Source organism: Poromitra crassiceps (genome assembly GCF_964638095.1).
Source record: "Poromitra crassiceps genome assembly, chromosome: 3".
Classification (NCBI taxonomy): domain Eukaryota; kingdom Metazoa; phylum Chordata; class Actinopteri; order Beryciformes; family Melamphaidae; genus Poromitra; species Poromitra crassiceps.
The window spans coordinates 707,710-735,686 of record NC_139625.1 but is presented as its reverse complement, the minus strand read 5'-3'; the positions used below and the strand labels follow the sequence as shown (position 1 = coordinate 735,686).

Genomic DNA, 27,977 nt, shown 5'->3' with positions numbered 1-27,977 from the left:
CGTCAGCATCAACTTGATGTTGCACCTGGAGGACACAGCTGTATGAGGGTGGGGACATGCATTACCAGTGCAGACCACTGGGTGCAGACAGGCATACATACTATCATGTTCACCTACTTACCAAGCGATAAGATCAAGAGAATCGCTTTACAGAGCAAACTGCAGCCTCTGCACGCTGTAGTCCATTCCATTAAAATGATCCATTCAAAGAATCTGTGCTTTCATATTCAGCTATGCTCACTCTGGTTACCAAACCCACAGGAATGAGTCACTCATTGAATAATCACACTAGAACATTGTGTTGTCCAAGTTCACATTAGTTCAGTTCGCTAAAAACCACAGAAATCCAACAATCTGTGGTTGATTTTTGTACTTGGGAGTTATCTAGCCTAATGAATGAGCAGCTGTGTCTTAATAACTTCTATCAGCAGAGATGAGGTGACACTAACGTAAAGCCCAACGGTCACCCATGCTCCTCAGCTGAACGTCCACACCTCCAGCTCCATGACCCGGAAGTCCTCAGCTGAACGTCCACACCTCCAGCTCCATGACCCGGAAGTCCTCAGCTGAACGTCCACACCTCCAGCTCCATGACCCGGAAGTCCTCAGCTGAACGTCCACACCTCCAGCTCCATGACCCGGAAGTCGTCTGCTTCAGAGAGGCAGCAGTTATTGAAGGTGTGACAGGGGCTGCTGCGGCCCAGGTACAACGCCTCATCCAGCCACAGACCAAAGTGACCACTGGAGGGAGGGAGAGAGAAAGTCTTTTCCATCTTGGTTTGATTAAAATAATGATCATCATCTAAATACACAGCATTCCACATAAAACACAAGCTGATTACATATCTGACAAGAGGAGTATAATAAATGATTTTTGAATGAGTACTTTGCAAAATGGGAAAATACATTACCTGCCTCCACCAACAGCAAAGGAATCAAAGTCCCCTTTAATGAAAAAGGAGTTCTCTCCGGTCCATCTGAAGCACTGCAGACAGACACGCAATGAACAAATATTGACATATTTGTTAAATAAATAATCCAGTATTAATACTATTGTATTAACACCATAGGACAATTGTGTTTTTAAATGATTTTAGAACAGTCTCACATGCCAGGGCACTAAGGCCATTGCTGTGGATCTATTGACATCATAAAGAGCGATTTTTCGAAATGTGTGTTAAAATGAGCCAATGACACATCCTTTGCATAGAGCAGGCTACATTAAACTAAGACCATGCTGCTTTTAAAGCAACTGACAGTAGCAGGCTGGTAGCAGGGCACTGCTAAGGTGACCATAGCGATCTCAGGGCGTCACGGCCAGTGGGAGGGGCAGTGGAGGCCATGGCCTCTGTAATTCCCACCCTGGTCATATGCAGCAATCCACATCTTTACACCCTAGTCACCCATAATTTAAAATTTAATTGAAACCAGTTCTGGTAGAAATTAAGCCAAGATTTTTTTTTAAGCACATGAAAATACAGTATGGCTGATGGTTTTGGTGAGTATTTAATATGGACTGAAGCAGCAGAGCTAAGCCCCAGAGGATGGGGTGTTATTGTGGCTTACCTTGAAGCGAGGATGTAACATGAAGAGGAAAGTTTCTCCTGTGCCGTAGAAAGTCTCACTGGGCCTCAGTGGGTGGGACAGGAAGCCCCCAAACACCTAGAGGGAAAAGGGACAAAAAAAAGTCACAAAACCTCGAACCGCCCAATAGAGGTAGAACGATTAATATTAATCGGTCCGGTTTTGGGCATTTTGCAGCCATTTTGAGATAATCGGCATTGAGCCGATGCCTGGTCGATTAAAAATATCTGACAATGACAATAGCTGTGTTTCCATTACAGTTTTTCGCAAAATAATTGCGATATTTCTACAACTTCGACAATGTACAATTGCGACTTGTAGGCGTTTCCATTGAAGTTGAGTTTCGCAATTCCCGTTACCAACAGCTGCCACAGTGATTACGCACGCGGATCTGCCCCATATCCCGTCCCCTGCATGCTCAAATCCAACCAATGGTCAATGCAAATCACAACATGAAGTTACAACGCATATAAACGAGCCTGATTATCAATTCAAAAGAACATGTTGCGGGCTGCGGTGAATGCAGTGAGCGCGACAGGCAGAGGAAAAAAGGTAGCCTACAACTTGTCACATTTTAGAGATGGAGGAGGGGGGGAAAGGCTGATATGGTGCAATAGTGAGAATATCGTGTATTATAATTATAACATTGCACCTGAAACGTGTGTAATGTATTAATCACTTCAGTCAACAGCACCGCACCGGTGTGCTTTTCATCCCGCCGATCATCTCGCCGCTGTGCCAAATGCGCGCACACAGGCATGGATCGATTTCTCCCATTAAACATGATCTATTTTCCGGCTCCGCTTTTGCACAACACGTCTTTCTGCTAGGTAGCGTTGCTTCAAAGTTTTCCACTTGCTGCGAAGGTTTTGCCACGGTTTATCAAACCCTTTCTCCCTAATTTCCTTTCATTTTCCAAAGGAGAAGACGGGTCACATGATGTGCAAATGCGGAAAATCTGTTTCCATTACACTTTTGCGATAAACTGCTATATCGACACGTCTGAAAAACCACCTCATGAGAGCGCAAAAACGTTTTGCGATATTTGGGAGCTTTTTCGAAATTTACGTGTTTCCATTACCCAATTTCTATTGCGATATTTAGATTTTGCGCATTTCTGACGGTAATGGAAACACGACTAATGACAATGGGACTAAAAACAAAGAGATGCTGCTACTGTGTGCACTACTCTAGCATAATTTATTTTGCTTTTATCTGCCGATATGCTTATTTTTCATTCACTTTTTTCCAAAGTTTAGTTTTTTGATTACCTGTGCACATTTATTTAGTCGATACTTTTTTTTAAATAAGTGAAGTGCAGACAGAGTGCAGATCTACTTAAGCAAACAGATAATGCAGACAATAACATTAGTGTTCAATAAATGTTCATGTAAGTTCAGCAATTGTGTGTCTCATTTGTTATTAAATAAAAAACATGATTGGCATTATTTATAGGCCATAGGCTCTCTAAATATCGACATCGGCCATTGAAAGACCCATATCGGTCGAGCCACCATGCAAATCCTTCTGAGATCACATGGGACTTTTGAGTCCATTGTGAAAAGACATTAGAACATATTGCTTGTTGAAATTATGGATGGCATCCATTTTTATTTGACTTTTTTACCTGATCAAGTGCATCCTTGATGACAATGAGCACAGGAGAGTCTGTATCACTGAGTTTCCGGTAGAGGGCCTTGAGGCTGGAGCCATGGCGGGCCGTACTGAAAGCCAGCTGCCAGGTACGGCCGACCGTCCTGGGGGGCAGCTCCAGACACAGCTGGGGGGGCGGGGGGCAGGGGATGAACGAAGACAGGTGAAGGAAGGAGGAAGTGCCACCGGGAAACATGGGACAAGTATAAGGAGTGAGAAGAAGAGATAGGAAGGAAAAGGGGCAAATAACAGCAAACAGATGCAAAAATAACTGGGAGGCACAGGGAGAAGTCAAGACAGCAACATTTGACCCAAGTTCAAACTTCACCAGTCTGAGAGTCAAATAGCAAGCTGTGATGAGGTCTGAATGATTATGTTCCACCTCCCGTTTTGATCCAAATAGAGTTATATTAATGCAATACGCCCCGCGAGGCTGTGCTTTCCAGTGATTTTAGAACAGCTAAGGGGCATTGTCCGTGTCGTGCCTAAAACCACCTTAGCTGTTCTAAAACCACTGGAAACCATGGCCTCGCGTGGCTTATTGCTTTATGAAATGGTTACTACCCTAACCCTACCTGACAAGGTTTCATCAAATAAACCCACAGCAACAACAAATTCAATCATTTATTGATAACAAATAATCATTCTTCCTCCAAAGCAATGTAGTTCTTCAGTGACATTCAGCTACACACAGATGCACGCTGCAACACACAGCCTCCTTTGGCACAGTAATACTGTGATGCGCTCACAGGTGTGTTTATAGAGTATTTTACAATTGTGTACTGTAGACCTATGAATTGTAAAGTTAACTTGTGTATTGTGAGGTGTAGAATGGGTATGTTTTTGAGTGTTACGGCTCAAGATACGCAGGTCAGGTTTGTCAGCAAGTCAGCAGCCAAGTACGTTACATCTTGCCTCCGACGTGCTTTCACTGACAGCGTTCCCTCTCTTGGCTGTCTGCACTAGTTCTCTGTCTAGCCTTCGAGTGTCACGTAACCGTTGAGCCGAGGAGAGAAGCATAAATGCAGCAACATGAGCCACACTTTCTAATAAGTATAAATTAAGCTTAAGTTCATGGTTTTCCATAAGAGTAAGAGGGAACCACAGTCACTACCACACATAATCACTACACAGGGCAAGGAAATTGAAAGAGTCTCAACCTACAAGTACTTTTTTAATAGATGACTCTCTTACTTTAGTCTCACATTAGTATCAGACAGAGTGCTCATCAATGAATCTGCAAGAGCTTACTAAACCCTTTTAAAGCTAGGATCAAAGTCGTGGAGGAAAATGAAATGCAGGTCTGTACATGTAAGTGTTATGATGCATAAGTGGTAACAGTACAGATTGAATCCTGCCTGCCTTCAATGTTAAATTTGTTGTACTTATTTTTTCTTTTAATCTTTGGTTGTTAGTTGCCTAATGTAGCAAATGTTGTGGTGATGTGTTATGTTGTAACTATGTCTGTAACCTTGTGCTACTTCTTGGCCAGGTCTCTCTTGCAAAACAGGTTTTTAATCTCAACGAGACCAAACTGGTTAAATAACCAGCTCAGTGGCCTTGTGGTTTGAGTGTCCGCCCTGAGACTGGGAGGTTATGAGTTCGATCCCCGGCCGAGTCATACCAAAGACTATAAAAATGGGACCCATTTGCCTCCCTGCTTGGCACTCAGCATCAAAGGGTTGGAATTGGGGGGTTAGATCACCAAATGATTCCCGAGCGCGGCACTGCTGCTGCTCACCGCTCCTCCAGGGGATGGGTCAAATGCGGAGAACAGATTTTGCACTCAGGTGTGACAATCAGTGGAACTTTACTTTACTTAAAGGTCAAATAAAAGAATAAAATAAAATAAAGATCCCGGCACTTAAATGCTGCGTAGGCGGGCGCAGGGTGTGTTCTGCCCCCAAGTGCAGTGGGATCCATAATAAGGCATGTGTGACTGACGTGCATAGCATAGGTGATTCATATTCATAATGATCTATAATCTGTGTGTGAACACACTCACCTCTCTGACTTGTGAAGCTTCCAATATACGGCTCTGCTCTACGATCTCATTTAATCCCTCAGGGTCTCTGTCAATGACCAGGGTCGGCTTGTCCCCGCTCTCTTCCATCAGCACCATCTGAAACAAACATTGATCAGTTAAAAAAACAAACACATTGTAGTAGTTCATGAGGCATGAGAACTCATGAGAACTCACTTTCTCCATCAAGAATCAAGCTGGAACTTCATCCAGTAGCCACTTTAAATGACAATTAGCCTGAGGCAGGAGTGTTCCAAACAGCATAGAGACAGTCGGCATGTCTGGGAACACCCACAAAATGTTAAACGGCTGGCGCGCGAGTGGGGTAAAACCGCCGATATGTCTCAATGGGCTGACTCACCAAAGGACGGTGCTGCGGCTCTAAACTACAGGTTTGGGGATTCTAGAGCAGAACACAAGACGTCTGCTCAGATGTGTGTTTACTGCGGTGGTTGAATCCCTGATCATGTCTGCCTGGGCTGGGCTAGCAGCTAAATTCTAACTTTGCTGAATGGATAGAACGGGGGATTTACCCTACCCTGACCACGCCCCCAGCCAGGCTGAGCCAGCGAACCCAGCGTCTATGACGAGACATCACCTCAACCTATACACCTGAGAAATCTCCATTATTTCCACTTGTCCAAGTAACAACACGTCTCTGAAGTTCACTAAGCATATGGGCTAGTCAGTCACTCTGAAGAGAATAAGCATATTGGCTAGTCAGTCACTCTGAAGTGAATAAGCATATGGGCTAGTCAGTCACTCTGAAGTGAAGTAAGACTATGTATCTCCGCCCCTCTCTCCCGCTAGTTTCATGCAACTTCTCTCTATCCAATCACCGTTAGCCAATGCATTCCCTCGCTTTCATTATCCAATCCGTGAAAGCCATCACTTTCCATCTCCTTCTCGCAGAACCAATCATCTAAGTGGTGGAGAGTATTAACACGTCCTTTTCTATGTCATTACATTACTCACCAATGTGTATCCTCTTCCCCTGCCGCCAGCACCATCATTGCTCCACATGCCTCTCCTCTTCCCCTGCCGCCAGCACCATCATGGCTCCAGAGGGATTCCCTGGGTGGGGAATCCTAATTCTCCTGCATTCCTGACATTCTCCTAACTTCATCTTGGGAGGCGTGTCATCATGGAGCCTACGCCAAACTCTATTTCTCTAGATAGTCTGCTGTGATTAAAACATAATTTATCCAAGCACTTGCAAACCTACAATATGTCATTCAGGTACTAGCCCTAGGTACTAAATCCCACTGCTTGTCCACAGGGGTACCACAATGGTCAGTGCTTCCACCCCTTCTCTTTTCAATATACACCACCAAACCTGGTGCAGTCATCCATTCACATGGCTTCTCATACCATTCATATGCTGACGATACCCAGTTCCTCTTATCGTTCCCGCCACACGACCCCAGTGTCTCGGCACGGATATAATTGTATGTCGCGGATGAAAGCGTCTGGCAAATGGGAAACTGTAAATTGCATACCTGCAAGACCAGAAGGAAGCTACTCACCTCCCAGTCTTCCCCTGAGCGACGGTGCCTCTGCAGTACCTCGTCCTCCTCCTCTCTGTCCTCAATGAGTACAAACTCCTCTCCGTCACCTGCCTCTTCCTCCTCCTCTCCTCCCTCACGTATGCACAGGTCTGGCCGGCAGTGGCTCAGGTAGGCGTACAGCTCGTCTGAGCTACAGGGTGGAAAGAAAGCCTTCAGAAGTGTTGGAATGACAAACAACCCCCAACCCCCATAGTTACATTACCCACCACAATGTTGCCAAACTAGAAACTAGGAATTGCCTGTGAAAACACGACAGGGTCAGGGTCATGTTAGTGTTGCGATGTTAATGTTCAGTGAGTGAGGAGTGGAGAGAGCGTGTTAATATTAAACTGACGTGGTGTGTGCAGGGCATCCTCTTATGTGAAAATAAACTGATGACTGAAATGTTTAAAAAGTGTGAAATCTTTGGTTAAGTCTTTGCAGAGAGACATTTTTCAATCTGTTGTTATGTTCCGGTGTTCCTGTACCTGTCCTGTGAGAGGGCGAGCCAGGTGTCTCTTCTGGATAAACTTTTGGCTGTTCCCATCTGAAGGCCTCCAACACGCCACTGGACCCGCAGCCGCACAAACATAAGTCCCCCAGGACTACCTGATGATGCTCTACGAGCCACTGTAAATAAATAAATAAATAAATAAATAAATAAATAAATAAATAAATAAATAAATAAATAAATAAATAAATAAATAAATAAATAAATAAATAAATAAATAAATAAATAATGGGACGACTTATCATAAAGAAAACTGCAAAAAAAAAAAAAGATGAGATTTGACTAAACATAATTCACATTCCTACCAACAGCCTTTCCAGAAGACTCCATGTGCAGCAGCTCCATCTTAACTTTATTCCCGGTGTCTTGTCCTCCGCAGCAGAAGGTGGCAGCACTGCTCAGGACAGCCACTCCCAGCGTGCCTACCGACTGCTCTGCCAGCCCCTCCAGCCGGCTGCTGTCCAGCTCCCTCTCTGCCTCTGCCAGGTCTCTCCTCTGTGGCCCCTCCCTCTCTGCCTCTGCCAGGTCTCTCCTCTGTGGCCCCTCCCTCTCTGCCTCTGCCAGGTCTCTCCTCTGTGGCCCCTCCCTCTCTGCCTCCGCCAGGTCTCTCCTCTGTGCCAGACTGGATCCCAAGTGTGACGAAGCTGCAGACGGCAGAGACTGACTCGGGACTGACTCGGACTTCTGATGGGAGAAGCCACCTTGAAAGCTGTTTGCCGTTTTAGACTTCTGAATAGTCTTCTTTCCTTTCCTCCTATAAAGTTACAAAAAGACATACAGTATGGTTGTCTTGAATCATCAAGGGTGGAATCATGTTAGTGTAATTTATGTTTAATTATATTTTTTAAAGTCAGTAATTTTAAATTTAACTTAAATTTGAAGAATTGTACTACGTTTTGAATCACATCCATTAAGAGTAGAGATGCTGTGTCTCCATAAGCAACACAAACTAGACAATAACAAATTGGCCACTGTGGAGCTATTTAGACTGAACGATCAGTCAGCAAAGAAGAGAAGAGTCATCAGGCTTTACTTTGTGCACAAACAAAATGTAGTAATTTAATCAGTTACAATTAAAATCATCTAGCTTGAACTCTGTCCTGATATATTAGAATTGCATTGAAAAGATCATATAAAAATGTAAGTAACTCGGTAACTTTTACTCTGAGTAGATCTTAAATTAGCTACTTAAATTACCAGTACTTTTACTCCTGCTTACGTAAAATATCAGCAACAGTAATTCTGCTTAAGTAGGACATTCCAGCACCCTTTCCACCACTGCTAATCTAGTATAATATATGCACATGTGTGTGTGTGTGTGTGTGTGTGTGTGTGTGTGTGTGTGTGTGTGTGTGTGTGTGTGTGTGTGTGTGTGTGTGTGTGTGTGTGTAGGTGTGTGTACTGCTGGTGTATGTGTGTTTGGTAAAGGTAACGGCGCTGACCTGTGCTGGGAGGAGTTGAAGCGAACATGTGTGATGTCTGAGAAGAAGGAGACGGATGCCAGACAGTCGACGGAGCAGGAGAGCAGATACTCCTCACAGCCATGCTCCCTGACCAGTGGATGAGTCTTACACGGGTCGAAGAAAATCTTATTAGATGTCACCAGCAAGATACCTGATACCACACCCTGAGAGAGAGAGAGAGAGAGAGAGGGGGGGGGGAGAGAGAGGGGGAGAGAGAGAGAGAGAGAGAGAGAGAGGGAGAGAGAGAGAGAGGGGGAGAGGGGGAGAGAGAGAGAGAGAGGGAGGGAGAGAGAGAGGGAGAGAGAGAGAGGGAGGGAGAGAGAGAGAGAGAGAGAGAGAGAGGGAGGGAGAGAGAGAGAGAGAGAGAGAGAGGGAGGGAGAGAGGGAGAGGGAGAGAGTGTTATTGATTCCATAAGCCTGCAGCCCACTAGTGTACAAATTTGTACACGCAAACAGGCTTATGTGTGGGTTCAGGAGTTTTAGTTGAGTTTTTCTGAATTTCAGATGTATTTTTTAGGTTCAGAGCAGATATTGTATATGTTTGCAACATAATACAAACAATACATCCTCGACTAACTTAAAGCACCCACTTGGTTTTGTGCTGCAGAAAATGCAATACACTAGCAATCTGAATTTAGGCTATTTAGCGCAAAATAATATCATACAGGACGTTTTCTCACAGTATTTTTGACAAGAGCTTTGTAAACAGTGATGGCACTTCTGGGAGCAAGAGGTGCTGATGGGGGCTGATCTTGTGTTGTAGTTAGCGTTCAGTTCCAACAGTATTTTACAAGAAGACACAATAGTTTTAGGGCCCTATCTTGGTACAGGTGATCCCGTATTTGCGCTTGCGCACCTGTTTGCGCGTGCCTTAAGGCAGGGAAGATAGCAGTCCGCCTTGCACTAGTGTCCATGTGTTATGCCGAGTTCTGCACCCCCGCCCAGCAGCATCCCCACCTCACGGGAGCATATTGTAATGATTTATACAGAAATGTAACTGTTCAAAAGTGATATAATTGTCTGGTAGACGTGACCTCCCTGTTTTCTAAGTTAAAACAGCCCCAAAATATGTTGGGGATGCAATTCTCAGCGGAAATATTCACGGCACGTGCCGCAGGCACAAATTAGAGCCGTGCCAAATCATATGCGCCCCCAAAATGCCTGTGCAAATGGGATTTGGGTGGTCTTAAGCACCAGAATTATTCACAGGTGTGGGTTAGGGTTAGGGTTAGGCGTCTAACCCTAATGCTGTGCATTACGTCAAACAAAACCAATCAGATTCCCGTCTCGCCATCGCTGTTTCCACGAGGCATGCAATATGCTGTAATTCTCTCCATGCGTAATAGAGTGGACTCACTCATGCAGAGGACAGAGAGAGATGGAGAGAGCTTATTGACAGATCGCCTGTGGTGCCAACGACCCTCCAGGTTATGGGATAGGTGAAGGTGAATAGCCTATGTCCATTGTCCAACAAGTTTTCTCAATTCATTTCCCTCTTTGTGATGTGATAAAAGTTTCTCAGTGAGTTATAGTTGATTGCATCACTGAATTATCTGCTAATAATCAATTTTAGCAGCAGAATTTGATGTCCTGGTGTGGCAAGGCTGTGCGTAATGACATATCCAAAAGGAATTAATTACTTTGCACTGCACTGCGCTGAGATTATGGTGCGCTCCAGCGCAGCAAGGTATTTAGCGCTAATAGGTGCTTTTAAAAGCTCTTAGCGCAAAGTAATTGCGCGCTACTGACGATAGGATAATGCCATCTATCCCCACATTTTTGCGCTGAAACGCCTGGTTTGGCATGTGGGACGCCTATGCCCAGTACAATTATAACAAGCATGCGCTTGTGTCCGCCCCCAATTTGCATTGCGTGCGGCGTTAAACGAGCGCAAATGCTAAATTACCGTTTTTGCGAAGATAGGGCCCTTAGTCTTACGACAATGCTTTATTTAACACATCATCTTAGTTTTAGTTTAAAGTAATAACCCTGCACTCAACTAAACAGCAGTGCTGATTTTAATTTACTGCAAGTATGTGCTGGTATCAGTATCAGTATCAGTAGGCATTGTGGGGGTGTGGCTATTTGTATCCATCTCCCCTGTTGTCTGATCCAGAATGTTGCTCTCCTCATAATCGACGCAGAGCCACAAAGCCATCTCCACACCCACCTTGCGGTCAGTGATGTAGCGACAGAACAGTTTGAGGTAGGGCGTGGCCTCTGGTCCCTCACCCTGGCAGCACTCTGGAGGGAGAGCCAACAGGCACAGATGTCCATCGGGCATCGGCACCGCCTCCACATCCTGTCACAATCACAGCAAAATGGTAGGGTTAGGGTTAGGGTGGTTAGGGTTAGTTCTGATCTTGGTACTGCAGCAGCACATCTAGTAAGACAGAAGTGCCACAGGCGTAACAATCAAATGCTTTATTTACCACAATACAGAGAGGGCTAGTAATCCAACTGCAAAGGAAGCCCAGAATATATATATATATATATATATATATATATATATATATATATATATTACACACACACATACAGTATACAGAGAGAGTTCTGGAGGGTTCTGGATTATCTGTGTGTGGAGTGCTCTGGACTCTCTGCATGTGTGTGTATTTTTAGCCCTCTAGTGGCGGTTGATAGTAGTTCAGCCTATTATATAAAGCCAGGAAGTAGTGATGCTTCAGTCTCTTAGGCCCAATTCCAATCCGCCCCCTAAACACTCAAGCCCTGAACCCTCACTCCCTCTAATGGCCGCCATCTGAAAGTGGATGAGTCATCAAGTGTGGAAGGGATCCACATTGGATAAATAGGAGGAATGGGACAGCAGAGCCCCTTGCACTGATGTTGACTCTGGCAGGTTTGGGGCTCGCTATATTGTTTATTGTCAAGACGCCTAAGGTGTTTGAGGGATAGACTCCCTGATGAGTCTGTTCTCATCCAGGCTCTGGCTCTACAGAGTAGACAACAGGTCATTTAAAAATAAATGTAGCCTATACTGCAAAATCTGCAATCTGCAACATGTGGAATTCTCATTAAAATAAGCGTAATAATGACATGTCACACAACATTATACACAAATACTGTACAATACAGATTCGGTAAAACTTCTCAAAATTTCTCATTCATCAAAAAAGTAACCCTAATCTGAAATCCCTATTAATGTAATGTTTCATTGTCAATTAAGGCATTCCAGCGCACTCGCAAACACCGCGTTCGTTACGCGCGTGTGTTCTTTTACTTTTTTGACAGATATTTGCAGCCTTCCCCGTTTTATACGTCACAACGCTATGCATTGTGGGCAATTCCCTTTCCGTACGTGGCCACAGCTGCTCCCTTACGGTAAGGGGGCAGAAAGGGCTTACTCCGAGCCCTCATTCACTTTGTGATTTCACAGTGGGACATCCCTAAACCCTCACTCCCTTCACGTGAATGCGCCTCTAAGGGGGTGAGTCAGTAAGGGGGCGAATTGGAATTGGGCCTCAGTCTTGCTCATGGTCTTGCTATGCAGCAGCCAAGAGATGATGTCTCCACAATCCTGTTCCATCCTTCTTACACCTATTTGTTAGACGCATTGTCTGGAAGTAGATTTATTATTTAGTAGTATACTTGCATCACTTTATATTTGTAATTGTACAATGCCTACCTCGTTGTAATTCACTTACGTTGGCATACCTGTAATATCAACATGTCATCTTCTGTTTGTTACAGTTTTACAACAACAAAAAACTAGCTACTCAAGTAAACACCTACAGAATCCTGGTTCTCCTGGAGTTATTTGAGTGTACAGTATGTCTAAGCAGACTGTAACGTAGACTGTAAATTAGACTGTAGATTTCATGTACAGTACATTCAATGTAAACTCATATTTAACTCAGACTGTAAATTCATGTAAATTCACTGCCTATTTAACGCCTATGATATATATATATATATATATATTTCTTTCTTTTTTTCAGGTGACCCCATTTAAATTCCTGGTGACCCCAATTAGGGTCGCGACCCCAAGGTTGGGAACCACAGAGCTAAGAGTGTCTCCAGGCCTCCAATGACTCCCTCTACTGAGCAATGTCACTCCGACATACATGGAACATGAGCTGCCGGTGTTAAACAACAGCCGTTTTGCCAATGATGTGGATCCTGTACTAAGGGCTCAGACGGTAATGATCCGCACTCGCGGGAGTGCGCATAATGCAGATAATTGTTTCTAAACGTGCAGGCCGACCGGCTAGCAGCTGGTAATAATACAGATTTCACTGCATGTTGAGAAGGGGCTAATGTCTCACAGGCTGACTCACTCCTGTTCCCACATAGCTGGTAAAGGATGTTCCTAACCGTGTGGCGCTCCAAGGAGACGATATAGGCCAAAAACAAAAATACTAAAATAATCCCTTTGAGATTTCCATACCAAAAACAGCACAAAACTATTTTTTACACTTCCAATACCCGACCTGCACGAGACCTGCGTTGTAACATTGTGACTAATTCTCTTGTGCTGTTCTGTGCTCTCTTGTTTCCAAGGTAACAAGTTCTGCTCGCCCTCCCCCCCCCCCCCCCACAGATTTAGCATTCCTCTGATTTGTAAATGCACAGTGATCTCAGTTACAGGGTACAGCCACTGTGATGATAGAATATGTTTAATTACAACAGGGATGGGAAACTTTGATGATAGAGAGGAGCCACAAAAAAAGTCCTCGCTACCAGAGGGCCAGATTGTGACCGTACACTTCCACCAGTAGCCTACTGTAACACCATCACTCCCAATTATAGCTACTAATTTAATGAAAAGGACTGGTCATCCAAGTTTATTATACCAACATTTATATTTTTCATATTCAAATGTACCGTAGTAATTCTTCCATTCAGATGACACCAGAAACTTTGCTCTAGCTTTAAAACAGCCCGCTACAGCAATTTGATGGGGTACATCAGCCAAATATGTCATATGAATCAGATTAGTAATGTTGCATGTGCAATGTTTGTGCATCCTGAATATAGTTTGTTACAATAGAGTTAGCTCAGATGCTAACGTTAAACAATATGTGGATGGATAATGCTAATGCCATTAGCGCCATGTTCTGGGATGTAGTCAGATAAAAACACAGATTTTGGTGGTCTAAGCTAACCTAACCAAAAACGTCCGCCGTCAATTCCCTGGGGGCGGGGAATTGACCTAGGGGCTACACTGAGTGAGGTCGCGACCCCTGGACTACAACAGTACCTCTGCTTCTTTCTTTTTACTGCCTCCTTTAAAAATATATATTAGCCACGATGACGATAAGTAAGAGCGCCGACCCTCTAGGGGGGTCCGGGGGCATTTTAAAGTAAAATGCATCAATTTGGTGCACTCTGAGGGGAAGATTAACAGGCTAGATCTATGAAGAACTACACACACCACTAAATACATGCCTTTTAGACACCACCTCCTCCAACTCATCAGAGCTCTGATATGAAAGCACGTGACATGAACAAGGCATAGAACAATACTGATGTGAAAGCCAGAGCCATATTGAAATGACGTTGGTTGTATTATTATTATCATTATTATTATTATTAGTGTGCTTTATTTTAAATTCAACCATGTTCACTGCTTACCATGTTCACTTCCTCTCATCACCTAACCCTTTATACAGCAGCAGGGACGTGCAGAGAATGTTAGAGGGGCAGGGGCTGGCAAAAAAAAAATTACGTTTTTAGCCAGATTTAGAGGAATATCTCAATTTAAATTAACATTTGGATGATACTTGTCACAGAAAAATAACTCCACAAACTGAATAATATTAGTACAAAAGTTAAATTTGCTGTTGCAATACTGTTGTGATATCATTATTTAGTCTTAAAGTCCCTGGAAACCAGAAATATTTTTTTATTATTTAGCATTTTGAGTTCATCACATCACAGGAACCTATGTTAATAAGCCACCAGCCAAATTTGAACGATGATGAACGTCGCAAAGTATATAAATTTATGTTTGACAGTCATGGCAAAAGTCATGAGAATCAATTAGATTTTAGAGTGTATTTTCTCCCGCGGACTGTGTGGGCGTGTCCCATCTGCAGCAGGTCTCCTCTCTCTCTCTCTCTCTCTCGGAGCAGACCTGCTGGAGGAGACCTGCTCGGAGGAGACCTCTCTCTCCTAACGGAGAGAGAGAGAGAGAAGGAGAGAGAGAGAGGGAAGGAAAGAGAGATGGAGTGTGTGTGTGTGTGTTCGCGCGTTGCTCGACTCATAGCACAGACAGAGAGGGTTTACAGAGAGGAAGAGATCTCTGCACTGCGAGTGCACAGCGCTACTGTGTGTGTCAGTGTGTGTGTGTGTGCGCGTGCGTGCATGCGTGTGTGTGATTCGATTAAATCTTATGACGTGATAAGATCATGCATTTTAGCACCGCGCGCCTCGCTCTCTTCAATGAGGAAATGGAAATCCAGACCTTGTAGAAAAGTGTCGATTTTTGGGGTTCGGGTTGAAAGTAATTTCAACTTACTTTCTGAGGCACACAATTACTCACATAAGACCCTAAATTTAATAGTTAGAAGGTTTTTGTGGATTTTGGTTTCCAGGGACTTTAAAGGTCCCATTCCGTGCAAAAGCTGTTTTTACTTGTAAATGCATATATACTGCTGTCAGCCCTCCCTGTAATGAGTGGTCACACGCTCAGAACTGCCACAGTTGGATTTGTCCCTATCCAGCGTCCCCCTGCAGTCTCCTCCAAGCCACACCCCCAAACGCTTCGTTTGCCCAGAGGGGAATTGGGACGTCACGAGCTTCCTCACGCATACTGCGCGGGTCTCTCTCACACAAGCTACCTGCACCATTTAGTCTATAGCCACAAAATTAACACTTCTAGCTGGAGCGACGTCAACTGTACGTGATCCAGCAACTGCAGAGGTGCATTCGGTAAGTCTAGGCATTTTGAGATGTCCTCTTTAGCGTAGTACCGTTAAGTTAACGATAACTCGCAACCTAGCGTGCTGGTCCACAGACGCTAATCTGATTGGCCGCTGGGAGCCTGGGGCGGGCTCTCCCTCAGCGGCCAATGGGAACTGTTAGTTCTGAATATATTATAGAAACAGGCCATTCTTGGGAAGCGACGAGATGAGGAAGCGAGAACTCCGTCACAACAAACGGGGTTGCTATATTTTCGACAGATTAATCCAGAATCATGTTTTATGGACCAGAGACACACGTTTTTAAGAGGTTACAGCTGCACGAATTGGGACCTTTAAGAAAAGCCAAACTCTGTGAGTGCTGCCTTCAGGGATGGCTTGGAAAGGGGAATTTCCATACAGAGCACCATTCGAAATGCATTCAGGGTCTGGAGAGGCCACTTTTTACAGACGAGAAAATCCGTGGCAATCTTTTGGAGTAGCCTATAGCTTATAATTAGCAACTCAATTAACATTCTCAGCCATAATATGATGGATGGTCAAACAGTAGCGTATTAAGCATGATTTTTTCAGTTTACCCACGATTTTTTCAGTTTAAAAAGTGGGGGGGACAGAATCAAGGTTTTGAAAAGTGGGGGGGACATGTCCCCTGTCCCCAGTGGAAAATTCACCCCTAAAATATCTCTTTCTTCAGGTCAAATGTTTGTTGCTGTATTCCCTCATTCTTTCAAATGACTTCTACCTGCACTGTTATGAACTAAACAGTTACTATTACTTAACCCAAATTATGGAAACACTCCATTATGTTGCTCTTACATTTACACATACCGTATATTGTCAAATACTGCAAACTTAGAGCATTCTGTTCTTTGTCTAGTCCGTTTGTTCTCTTGTTCTTACCAGTAGTTTGTCATACTCTGCCTCTGGAGAGGGATTTTTGTCTAGTCAGTTTGTTCTCTTGTTCTTACCAGTAGTTTGTCATACTCTGCCTCTGGAGAGGGGGAGTGGGGCTGAACAGGCAGAGTGGCAGAAGAGTCTCGATCAGTGTCTGACTTCAGGTCCGGCAGAGAAGATCCTCGACTAGTGGAAGTCTGTTTCCCCTTTGGAACAAGCAGCTGCTTCAAAATGGAAGCCATGGTGAAAACAATGCTTGGAGTCTCTCATAACAGACACATAACACACACACACACACACACACACACACACACACACACACACACACACACACACACACACACACACACACACACACACACACACACACACACACACACACACACACACACACACACACACACACGAGTAGCTAGTTCCTCTTTCCATAGACCTGCATTTCACATGATGCATGAGGGCTGTGGAGTCTGGGTTGGAAGCATAGCTGTTTAAACATGCAAATAGTTTAAAGCAACAATATGCAGTGAACTATCAAAACAATTCCTGTCCCATGGGGGAAAAACAGTAAAATTATAGTAAATTGTTAAAGTAAAAATTATTAAAGTAAATTGTAGCATTACGCTACGTTCACACAGACACAGGGAACCTACGCCTTGCCTTGCCTCAACCCACGCCTACGCCTGCAGACCTTGAGCTGGGCGTGAACCGATCACACCGCACGCCTTTGGACGCTGAACCTGGAGCCGAGTCACAAGCGCCTCTCCTCTCTCCCGACTGTATTTTTTCACGTGTGGTCCCGAATTATCATGGGTAGCCTAGGTAAAATAAATCTGATATATTTAATGTTCTATTGATGCTGGATATGTATAACCAGGTCTGACTATAGTCGGACTTTTTAGAGAGGTAATCTTGCAAGAATATGTGCTGGCACAACAACATTGTCCATCTTGCTTCTTCGGTCGCTATTCTCTCTCCTGAAGATTTTTTTGCCGACAGGGAGAAAGCCCCACGTGATAGCCACCCGTCAATCTCTCTCTCTGCTCAACACTGTTGTAGTAACTCCATTTTATTTTGAAATTCAGTTGACTTTGCCATTTCCCACGGATATTGTCACGTTTTTCTTTCATGGCTTGACAGAAGAAGCCTGCCTGCACGCGCCTAGTCGGCTTGAAAATAGAACTCACGCCTAAACTATAAAATCGGCAAGGGACAGGCGAGGCGTGGGTACACGCAGGGTTCACGCTCAGGCGCCCAGTGTACACAGCCTCGTTGACTAAAATGGACGCCTATTTAAAAGCGTGGGTAAAGGCAAGGCGTAGGCAAGGCTTGGGTCCCCGGTGTGAACTAAGCCTTAAAGGCCCATTCCGTTGGTTTTGGCGAGAAATAAATGTGCACAAAGTGTTTATTATTGGCACTGAGTGAATGCGCCTTGACGTCACTTAAAAATGGCGACCAGGGGCGTTTCTCTCCGACCAGCCGTTCAGAAGATACATGGAAAACCGCAGTTTCGAAGTGGATAGCATCTCCCGCCACAGCTAGAGGATGTGACGTCTCGCGCGTTCACGTCGAGCTTGCCTCTTGTCCTACGCTAACAGGAAATGGCTGAAGTAGCTTTTAACGTTACGCTCGTCGCTAGCTGCTAGCTAAAGGAAACAACAAACACAGACTCCAGAAAAAGTCCAGACTAAATAAATAAATATTTATCTAATGAAGCCCGTCTGGCCAGACAGCAGCAATGTGACCGACATCGGGGGGAAACTAGAGTCAGGACTGTGTTTTCGGTTCATGAAGGGAACTTGCTGCTTGTAGCTAGTGTAATGTGGTTTTGACCAGATAACGTTAGCTGCTTGCTAATGGATTTTCAAGATTCAAGATTTTTACTGTCACTCCGTAGTACAAGTATCTGACCACCTGGTCAGAAACTCTGCTAACATTACCGTCTTGTGTTAAGTAATGCAACCCTAACGTTACTACCGTTATGCTTATGGTCATGGAACATTATTGTTTGACTGCATTTAGCTGCGGTGGTGATTCGTTAGCTTGATGCTATACGCGGCTAACTAATAGATTTAGCTATATTTATAGAAATTACCACCAGCCCCACTAATAACGTTACTGTCTTGTGTTGATAATGAATCTAACAGTCGGAAATATGCCTAACGTTAGCCTACTGTCTGTTATGCTTACGGTACATTGTTTGACGGTAGGCTACCGTACATACAGGGGGAGCAGGCTATTTCCTGGCTTGTGCTAACATGAGTATCCACTTCCCGCAGCCAGCAGGCTCTGACTGCAGTGGGACTGCACATACTAGTAATGTTAGCTTGATGCTAATCGCGGCTAACTAATATTAATTTACATTTATAGAAATTACCACCAGCCCTACTAATAACGTTACCGTCTTGTGTGGATAATGAATTTAACAGTCCTAAATATGCCTAACGTTACTGTTATGCTTCTGAAACATTGTTTGATTGTTCAGTTTGGTCAACTCCAGGCATTACCGTACATAAGGGGAGCAGGCTATTTCCTGGCTTTTGCTAACATGAGTATCGACTTGCCCGCAGCCAACGCAAGCCAAAACACGACCAAACATGCCACAATAACGTCCCCTAATTCATCCAGAATCCTTCCTGGGCATCTCGAGGCTGATCTGACCGATAAATTGTCCAGGTTGCCGTTTTCAAGTGACTTTTATGAGTTAACGTTACAAAGCAACGAACAGCTCTGCTGTTGCCAGGCAACTACTTGTGCGCGTGCGAGTATGGTGCCCGCGCGTCAGCTCGTTCACACGCTGCCTGCAGTTACACTAACGGCCACCGGCGTCAGTAATAGTGAGTTTTGACGGATTGGGCCTTTAAGTCTGAGACTACAATCTTGGTTTGCATTCAAAAAACATTTTTTGAAGCTTCAAAGACAACAGCGGTAACAAAAACAACATTTAGCGCCAGACCACACTACAGCTAGGTGGCACACATTATCAGAGCACTCACATCAGCATGGGCGTCATTTAAAACATGTCATTGACATGATCCTGCATGCATTACATGGTACAGGTGACATCATGCATTACATGGTACAGGTGACATCATGCATTACATGGTACAGGTGACATCATGCATTACATGGTACAGGTGACATCATGCATTACATGGTACAGGTGACATCATGCATTACATGGTACAGGTGACATCATGCATTACATGGTACAGGTGACATCATGCAGTATGTAGCCATTATGTGATGACAGCTGACTCTTACCTCTGGAGGGATGAGGGTGGAGGAGGAGGAGACATGTGAGGATGGAGTGTTGCTGCTGAACTGGGAGGTTACGCTGAACACCGTGTCCCCAGGGAGGCCCTTAATGCAAAACGCACAAACACTGAGTGGTCTATCAAGTATTAGAAAGGGACACTGCATTCGATATTCAGGAGCTCTGAACTCTAGTTAGTCAATCTAATTAATACCTGTATGGATTCAATTAATATCACCATCCATTGTGTCGATCTTGCAATGTCTGCTCCAAAATCTTTTCCCTTTCCTTTTTTCTTTCAGATTAACAGCTTTTTATTTTCTTCTTCTTTCTTCCATCCTCTGAGAAGAATGTGTCTGCCTATCATGATACTAGTTTGAACCAAATGTTTTATATATTTGTCTCCTTCCATCAAGACTTATCCATCACCTGGCCTTACTAGTGTTTAGGCATTATTACTGGGCTGCCAACGTTAGGGCTCTGATGTTTTGGCGACAAGGGATTCCTGGCAATTTAACTCACGTGTTTTATGGTATGTTTGTTTTTAATCTCAAGTTCCTTTTATCCTTTGTCTGATTTGTATTGTTTTATCTGATGCTACTGTGTTCTTGTGTGTCATGTTCTTAAGATCAGGGACCATGACGGAAATAAGTGTATCACACTTTTCATGTTATCTCTTGGATGTTTGTCTCCATTATCTATAATAAAATTCATTCATTCATTCATTCACTCGCATTCGCAGCTCGGCCACTGCGCAGCCTTGCCCGCAACTCGGCTGCTGTGGCCAATGAGACCAGCATCACTGATGATGTCAGATTTATGACATCACTGATGATGTCATCAGTGGGATTTATAACATCTTGATGATGTCACCGTGGGATTTATGAAATTACTGATGATGTCAGTCACAGTGGGATTTATGACATCATGGATGATGTCACTGTGGGATTTATGACATCACAGTGGGACAATCACAGTGGGACAGAGAAACAAACAGAGCCCCAGCTCCCATTTATATGCTGATGACATACAATAACATAACATCAGATAAACAATACAGAACAGTCAAGGATAAGAGGAACAGGAGACATAAACCAACATACCATAACACCGGGAGACTCACGTGTTACTAGTTTGCTCAATAAGAATTTCTTCAGAAGGTTTTTAAAACCATTAGCAGACTTAATTTCCTTAGGGATCTTGTTCCACTCCTCTCCCCCTATCGAGAAATGTACTTCTTCCTACTTTGCTCTTCAGACTGGGTCTTTCAAATCTGCTACACTGCTCTTGTGTTCCGGCTATGAATGTCACGAACAAACTGGAAGTACTTGGTGAAATAATTAGGACATGTAATATTTTATAAACCATGATAAGTTTTAACTGTTGTACTCTACTTTCAACAGGGAGCCAATTTGGTGTCCACCCGCTATGCCGACCACTCGCAATGCCGACCTTAGGTTTAGGCGTGGGGGGTGGGAGAGGTTAGGTTTTGGGTTAGGGTCTGGGGGAGGTTAGGTTTAGGCGTGGGGGTGGGAGAGGTTAGGTTTTGGGTTAGGGTCTGGGGGAGGTTAGGTTTAGGCATGGGGGCTGGGAGAGGGGAGGTCGGAACAGCGAGAGGTCGGAACAGCGACATGGAACCGCCAATTTAACTCTTAAAATGAGTTGGGCTAATGTATGTTCTTAGACTGAGGTTAAGGATGACCCTCATTAGTTTACTTTGGGCTTTTTGGAGCCTGTCTTTTGATTTGTTTTAGTTTTGCCACTGTACCAGGATACAAGTGTAGTCATAGTGACATTGAATTAAAGACATAGCTAAAGTCTTCATTGTCTTCTTGTCCAGGAACTTAGATATTCTTGCTAAATACTTTGTCTTTGAGTGAATTTTGAGGGCCATGGCTTCACTCGTCATACATTGATCCAGTTTACTTCCCAGATACAAATGTTTTTTGGAGATCATTGCCATACCACAAAACTTGCCATTATCGATTTGCTTTTTAATAAAATCAGTTAAGAAGGTCAGACAGGTATCCGTTGAATAAGATTGTCTAAAACCTGGATTGAAAATCATATAAAATGTTGAGACTGTTGACATAATTGAGAATCTGCTCATGGACAGCTCTCTACAAATTTACTTAAAACACTCAAAATAGAAACGGGCCTGTAATTACTCTGATCCTTTTGCAACCTATTTTAACTCTAGCGGTTTTAAATTCCTGTGGGACCTTTGACTGTGATATTGAAAGATTGATCATGTGTGTGACAAATGGGGCGATGAACTTGGCTGGCATGGTATCCAATCCAGAGGCTTTATTCGGTTCCAGACCATTGAGCAGTTTGGCAATTGTAGAGATAGGTACTTGGGAAAGAGAGATTTTATCCTCCTTGATCCCTTACCAGGGGTGGCCAAACTTTTTTGGTTGTGGGCCGCATACAGAAAAAATATAAGGAGTCGCGGGCCAAACAATATTAAGCGGGGCAGTTTTCAACTTGTTTACACTGAAAGCGGGGGGAAAATTAGACCAGAAAACCCTTGTGCCATCAAAAATTTAATTTCTACCTAAATAAATATATGACACATAGTTTATTGATGTGCTCACCTATTACAATGGGCATTTCTGTATGTTTTCAAATTTTCTTTTCCTGTGCCAACAGGTTAAGACCGAGATAATTTCACCAACATTCAGTATTAAAAATGTAAAAAAACAAACAGACAAAAACATAAATAGACCAGGTCAGGGTACTCAACTATAACCCATTTTCAATGGTTTTAAATGGAAAAAACGAAATGGAGGGGGAATCAGTTTTTAATTTTTGTTTTTCTGTTTCAGTTTTTTTCGCCGCTTTCGTTTTTCCGTTTTAAAGTTTAAAACGGAAAAACGTTTTTAGCATTTTTTTTTTTTTTTTTTTCTAAATTCATGGCGGGCCACTTAAAAACGGGCAGCGAGCTGCAGTTGGCCCGCGGGCCGTAGTTTGGCCACCCCTGCTTTAGACTGATAGTCCATTTTCACAGGAGGTTCGGCAAAGGCATTTGAGTAGCAGGGAGTTTCTGCATAAGGTATCATCAGTGCCTATGACATCATCTATGTTCTTTGGCATGCGCAGTGTACAATTGCACAACTTTGCATCACTGATGACATCAGTCACTGTCTGATGACATCACAATGATGTCACAATGTATATGACATCATCAACAGTCACCTGACGTACAGGTGACAGGTGACTACATCATTAGGGAGCAGGCATGTCATCAATCACATATCGCTGACATCATCAGTCTCTATGACTTCATTAGCACAAGGTATATGATATGATCATATGACATCATCAGTGGTGACATCTAGCTACAGTTTGACATGTCCCTGCTTGGGAAGCCATTGCTCCCTAATGATGTCACTCAGTATCGTGACACTACTGATCATGTCATCAATATGTCACATCACTGATGACATCACTGCTCCCTAATGTCCCTAGGTGGCTGATGACATCACAGTGGAGCAATTGTATAACATTTGCTCAGGTCAACTGCTGACTTACAGGTGACTACACTTTTCTACACCAGATGGATTCGTCCAGGTCAACTGCTGACCTCCATGTGACCACACTATTTTCCACTTGGTGGATTCACCCAGATCGACTACTGACCTCAAGGTGCATATGAGCAAAGTCAGCAATAGAAAAACAGGGAAGGGTGATGGTGATGATGTCACAATGCCCTAAAATGGCCTGCGAAGGCCTAAAAACAAAATATCGCTGTAGTACCCGCCGTGGGCGGATTCTTTTTTTCTTCTTCCCTGGAGCATCTAATAACAACCAATACCTGTCATTGGGCCAAATTTCAGGTCTCTGCGATGTAACAACTCACGGGAATTTGCGTCACGGGTGATGAAGAAAAAGAAAAAATAATAATACTAATGAAAATAAAAATCTTGAACCCCTAAAAATGAGACCAAAAGTACTTGGTATCGGAGCCATGGTAACATCCAGGCTATCATGGGCAGACAGAAAGATCAACACTCTTACTCCCCCCCCCCCCCCTTTTTTTTATCCATGCTTAACAGCTAAGCAACCACAGTGGCAATGTTGGAAACAAGCTGACAAATACCTTCGAATAGACTTTCCTCCTGCTGTATTTTCTGTAGAGGCTGTCAAACAGACCTTGCTTTCCCATGGTGTCCTGGCACTGCTCTTCCCTGGACCTTGGACTAAGCTTATCAAACTCTGTCAATGCTATAAATTCTGAAAGCCATCTGTGTTCGATGTAACAAGCTATTATCTAATCATTTTTTGCACACACACACACACACACACATGCTCTGCCCACCTCCTCTTCCTGGAGTTTGTGACGTGCGTATTGTCTCTCGTATTGATCATCCTTATATTTTTATCGGGTTTGATGTCCCTTGTTTTCTGTAAATCACTTTGTGACAAATCTGTTTGATAAAAGCGCTCCATATATAATTTTGACTTTACTTCCCTCCCACAATCATTCCTTTACCTGGTTCCACTGCTAATGCCGCTCACTGTACTGCAGAAATTAACTATTATATTCAAGAAAAACAAGCTTCTGGAAAGAGTTCTGTGACTCACCGTGCTGCTTGTCCCGTCTTCCGGCGGTCCGCTCTGTTCCGCTTGCTTCACTGTGGTGCTGTCCAGCTCCCATGATGTCCCTGTGGAGAGAAATGGATCATTTTCTTTCTCATCAACATATGAACGACCCCTCCAGGCTCCACCCCCTCTTTCCAGGCTCCACCCCCTCTTTCTCTCCGTCTTTCAAAGAAGAGAAGAGAGATCTGGCTTTACTTGAGGTATCATGTGCTCTATGTGTATGACCATGCTATTTATGGGCTGTGTCTTTCTTTTTTCAAGATTTTCCCAAATGCTCTTAGCTGCAACAATGAGGCCATTTACACCTGGCGTTAACATGCATTTTCTGTGATCAGATTGCAATCAGATTGTGTTTTATCACTTGAAATGCCAGGTGTAAACACCCCCAAAACGCATTGAAGAAGGATTGCAATCTGATCGGCCAAACCACCTCGGGAGGTGGTAAGGGATGCATTGTGTACACATTGAACACAAGTGTAAATGCAATGTGTCCTCTCAATCTGGATACAGCAACTTTATGCGGATTGAGAGGACAACCATTTCTGCAATCTGATGCAGAAAATGCATGTTAACGCCAGGTGTAAATGGCCTCATAGTGTGCCTCTTCTCCAGTGCATCACATCTCCAGTTCATCACTTAGCTGCAACATAGTGTGCCTCTTCTCCAGTTCATCACAGGACTAACAAACCCTCTGCTGTCTCTATACCTGCCATGATGCCTTTGTGCTGTCAGGTATGAAAATAAGTGCTAGACATGCAAATGCCAACAGGCTCGCTCGCCTCTGGCCATTATCATATATATACTGTACATATATATATATATACTGTACATATATATATATATATACATATATATATATATATATATAAATATATATATAACTATATATACAGTATATATATAGTTATATATATATATATATATATATATATATATATATATATATATATATATATATATATATATATACACACACACACACACATACCTCTGGCCATTATCAAATGTGAACTCAGACTGATGTGATGGTCATTGCACAGTTACTGTACTTTGTTTCTTATTGATGCAAATAGGCCAGCTAGGCCGTGCCCTCACTGCCCTGGTGATCATAGTCAACTGGTGGCCTCAGCACCTTGCAGGTAGTACTGGCGCAGTTTGGGGTTTCTGATGTGCGGGATGTGGTTGAGTGGGCGCCCTGCAATAGGCTGGTAGTGATGCTGGCTTCTGACTCGGGCCTGAGGCTGCGTCTCCCACGGGCTTTGACTGAACTCTGGTGGCTGGCTGATGCCGGCAGGCAGCTTGGCACCCAACCTGATAGGGGAAGAAAAACACGTCATTGTGTTTGTGTTACTTATGGATGGAATTATAGAGACAATAAATTATCCCCCTTTTTGCTGGGGACCCCCTGGAGCCACCTCAATGACCCCTGATTGTCTGTGTTGAGTCTTCCCAATACCTATAACTAGGGGGCAGAGAATTCAGTAGCTCACTGTATGATGGCCTTATCTCTGATATCACTGTAGTATGGATGCTTGAGCAAAATGTAGCATTATAGTTTACAGTTATCTTAATTTTATCATTCTACAATTATACAATTCTGTGAACAGGCATTTACTCAATGTGCGCCCCAATACTATAACAGGGATTGAATTTTGATTTGGTGGTTGCCTGTAAGTGTGAATTACTGTTTAGAGCTGCGTTCGCAGTCTGATAGAAGTTATTTATAGATGAGTGGGAGTTGCTATAGCACTATAGCACTATGACCCTGCAGCTCTCACCAACATGATGTGTGTGTGTGTGTGTGTGTGTGTGTGTGTGTGTGTGTGTGTGTGTGTGTGTGTGTGTGTGTGTGTGTGTGTGTGTGTGTGTGTGTGTGTGTGTGTGTGTGTAATACAGGATTCCTAGTTTTATTGTTGCTCTGGTTTGACACATGGTTTGCACCATTGGTTTGCACCAACTGGATATGTCACCATCACATAACATTACATCACCATCATATAACATTACGTCTCCATCACATAACATTCGAGGAGGAGAGGAATGAAAGACTGGATTGTAGCATACTTAATTCTGGAGACAAAATGCCAGCCAAAATTGTCACAAGTCCCCCCCGACCCCCAACCCCCCTGACCTCGTCTTGACGTTGCCAAAGTAGCCAGTCCTGTTCTTCTCCCTCTGGAGCTTGTGGTCCACAGCTCCCAGAGTGTCAGGCCTCCTCACAGACTGGGCCATTCTCTCTCCTTCCTAGTCTGATGCTGGCAGCAGTGGTGGTTGCAATGCAGAGAGATGAGGGGCTCAGCTGGCATTTGTCCTCTTCCTCCTGCTCCCCATGCCTACCATGCCCCAGTTACACACCTACAAAAGAAAGATAGACTCAGAGAGACAAAGTGGCAGCAAAAGTATGGACTGATTTTCCAAATGTAGAGCAGGCAGAGGTTGGGAAGTCAAACCGCATCCAGTGGTCACCGGGGCCTTATAGGGAAATAAGCTGGACACTCAGCAGAGTAATGAAGCCAGATTTCCAAACAAATTAAACGGTCACTTATGATTAATTAATGTGTGTGAGCTTGAGATTCCAAGATGACCAAACTGGCCAAATGAGGTGCATTTTGTACCTCAAAATTAATGACTACAATAAATAAGATGATTGAATGTATACATGTATATATGCTTCCAATAAAATGGGTAATTCCTAGACTCAGCTCTCAGTCTCAGCCCTGCGTTCACATCATGACACAAGAATGCATTTGGCTTCATTTTTGCAGCTCACATCACATCACATCACATCACATCACATCGCATCGTCACATCCCTTTGGGCCAGAGTGACTGTGATGTGATCTCAGTGTGAAATAACAACAACAGCGGGCCTGCACTTTCCTCTCAGTCATATGATTCAATCATGCTCCAACATGCTTCCTGTATATAAGTGCAACCATCGCCGTGGAGGAAGAAGTGAGCATTTTGACGGCATTAGGAAGGTAAGGATGCAGGAAGGGGAAAAAACAATAGCGAAGAAGCATTCAGAGACAGTAAAGCATCAAGTGCAGAACAGGCAGCTATCTGAGCACAGCTCAGCCACTGACCTGTCTCAGAGATTGCCTGAGGTTGAAGACGGGCGGCGACCATATGAGCGCTTCTTCTTCATATTGCAGTGTTATGATATCACTGCAGACAATATTCAAGCCCCGCCCATTTCTTAAAGGGCCGGTGTCGATCAAAGACGAAACAGTCCTCATCAAGATAGTTCACTGTCTCTGAGTGGCTTACCCTGATATTCTAACCAATCATCACTCCTCGTACCCAAACAGTGTTTGGAGTACTGCACTGCACCTTTTTACTGTAAAATTAGACTACTTTTACTTTTCCTGTGATTAAACTATTATCACTGTGTCACTGGACGCGTCGGTCGATCACTGCGATTGAAAGGAGGGAGAAGTCAGAATAACCTCAGCTGCACCCAGCACTGCAAGCACTGCAATTTGCAGTGCAAACCACCTTTGTTAGGCGCTCGCTGGGCACCTTTCACCCCGCTTTTTGTCATGGGACGTAAACCACGGA

The 27,977-nt window shown here is 43.8% G+C and overlaps 1 protein-coding gene across 3 annotated transcripts; it reads right to left on the bottom strand.

Moving 5' to 3' along the window:
• Nucleotides 1-84: 84 nt before the first annotated feature.
• Nucleotides 85-27,576, bottom strand: LOC310773828 (oxidation resistance protein 1). Of its 3 annotated transcripts, XM_083633788.1 has the most exons (17): nt 27,503-27,576; nt 26,549-26,772; nt 25,550-25,728; nt 24,400-24,479; nt 19,821-19,919; nt 16,634-16,783; nt 10,952-11,083; nt 8,761-8,945; nt 7,624-8,072; nt 7,296-7,437; nt 6,787-6,958; nt 5,243-5,359; nt 3,212-3,364; nt 1,567-1,662; nt 912-985; nt 624-741; nt 85-537 (listed from the first exon to the last, which is right to left on the bottom strand). In XM_083633788.1, exons 2-17 carry the CDS (start codon nt 26,647-26,649, stop codon nt 520-522), a joined length of 2,265 nt encoding a protein of 754 aa, XP_083489914.1. In that variant the 5' UTR covers nt 26,650-26,772; nt 27,503-27,576; the 3' UTR covers nt 85-519. The 3 variants fall into 3 exon arrangements, with proteins under 3 accessions (XP_083489914.1, XP_083489913.1, XP_083489915.1); XM_083633787.1 differs by having other exon boundaries at nt 85-741; XM_083633789.1 differs by having other exon boundaries at nt 85-741; nt 16,634-16,780.
• Between the last annotated feature and the right edge of the window lie 401 nt (nt 27,577-27,977).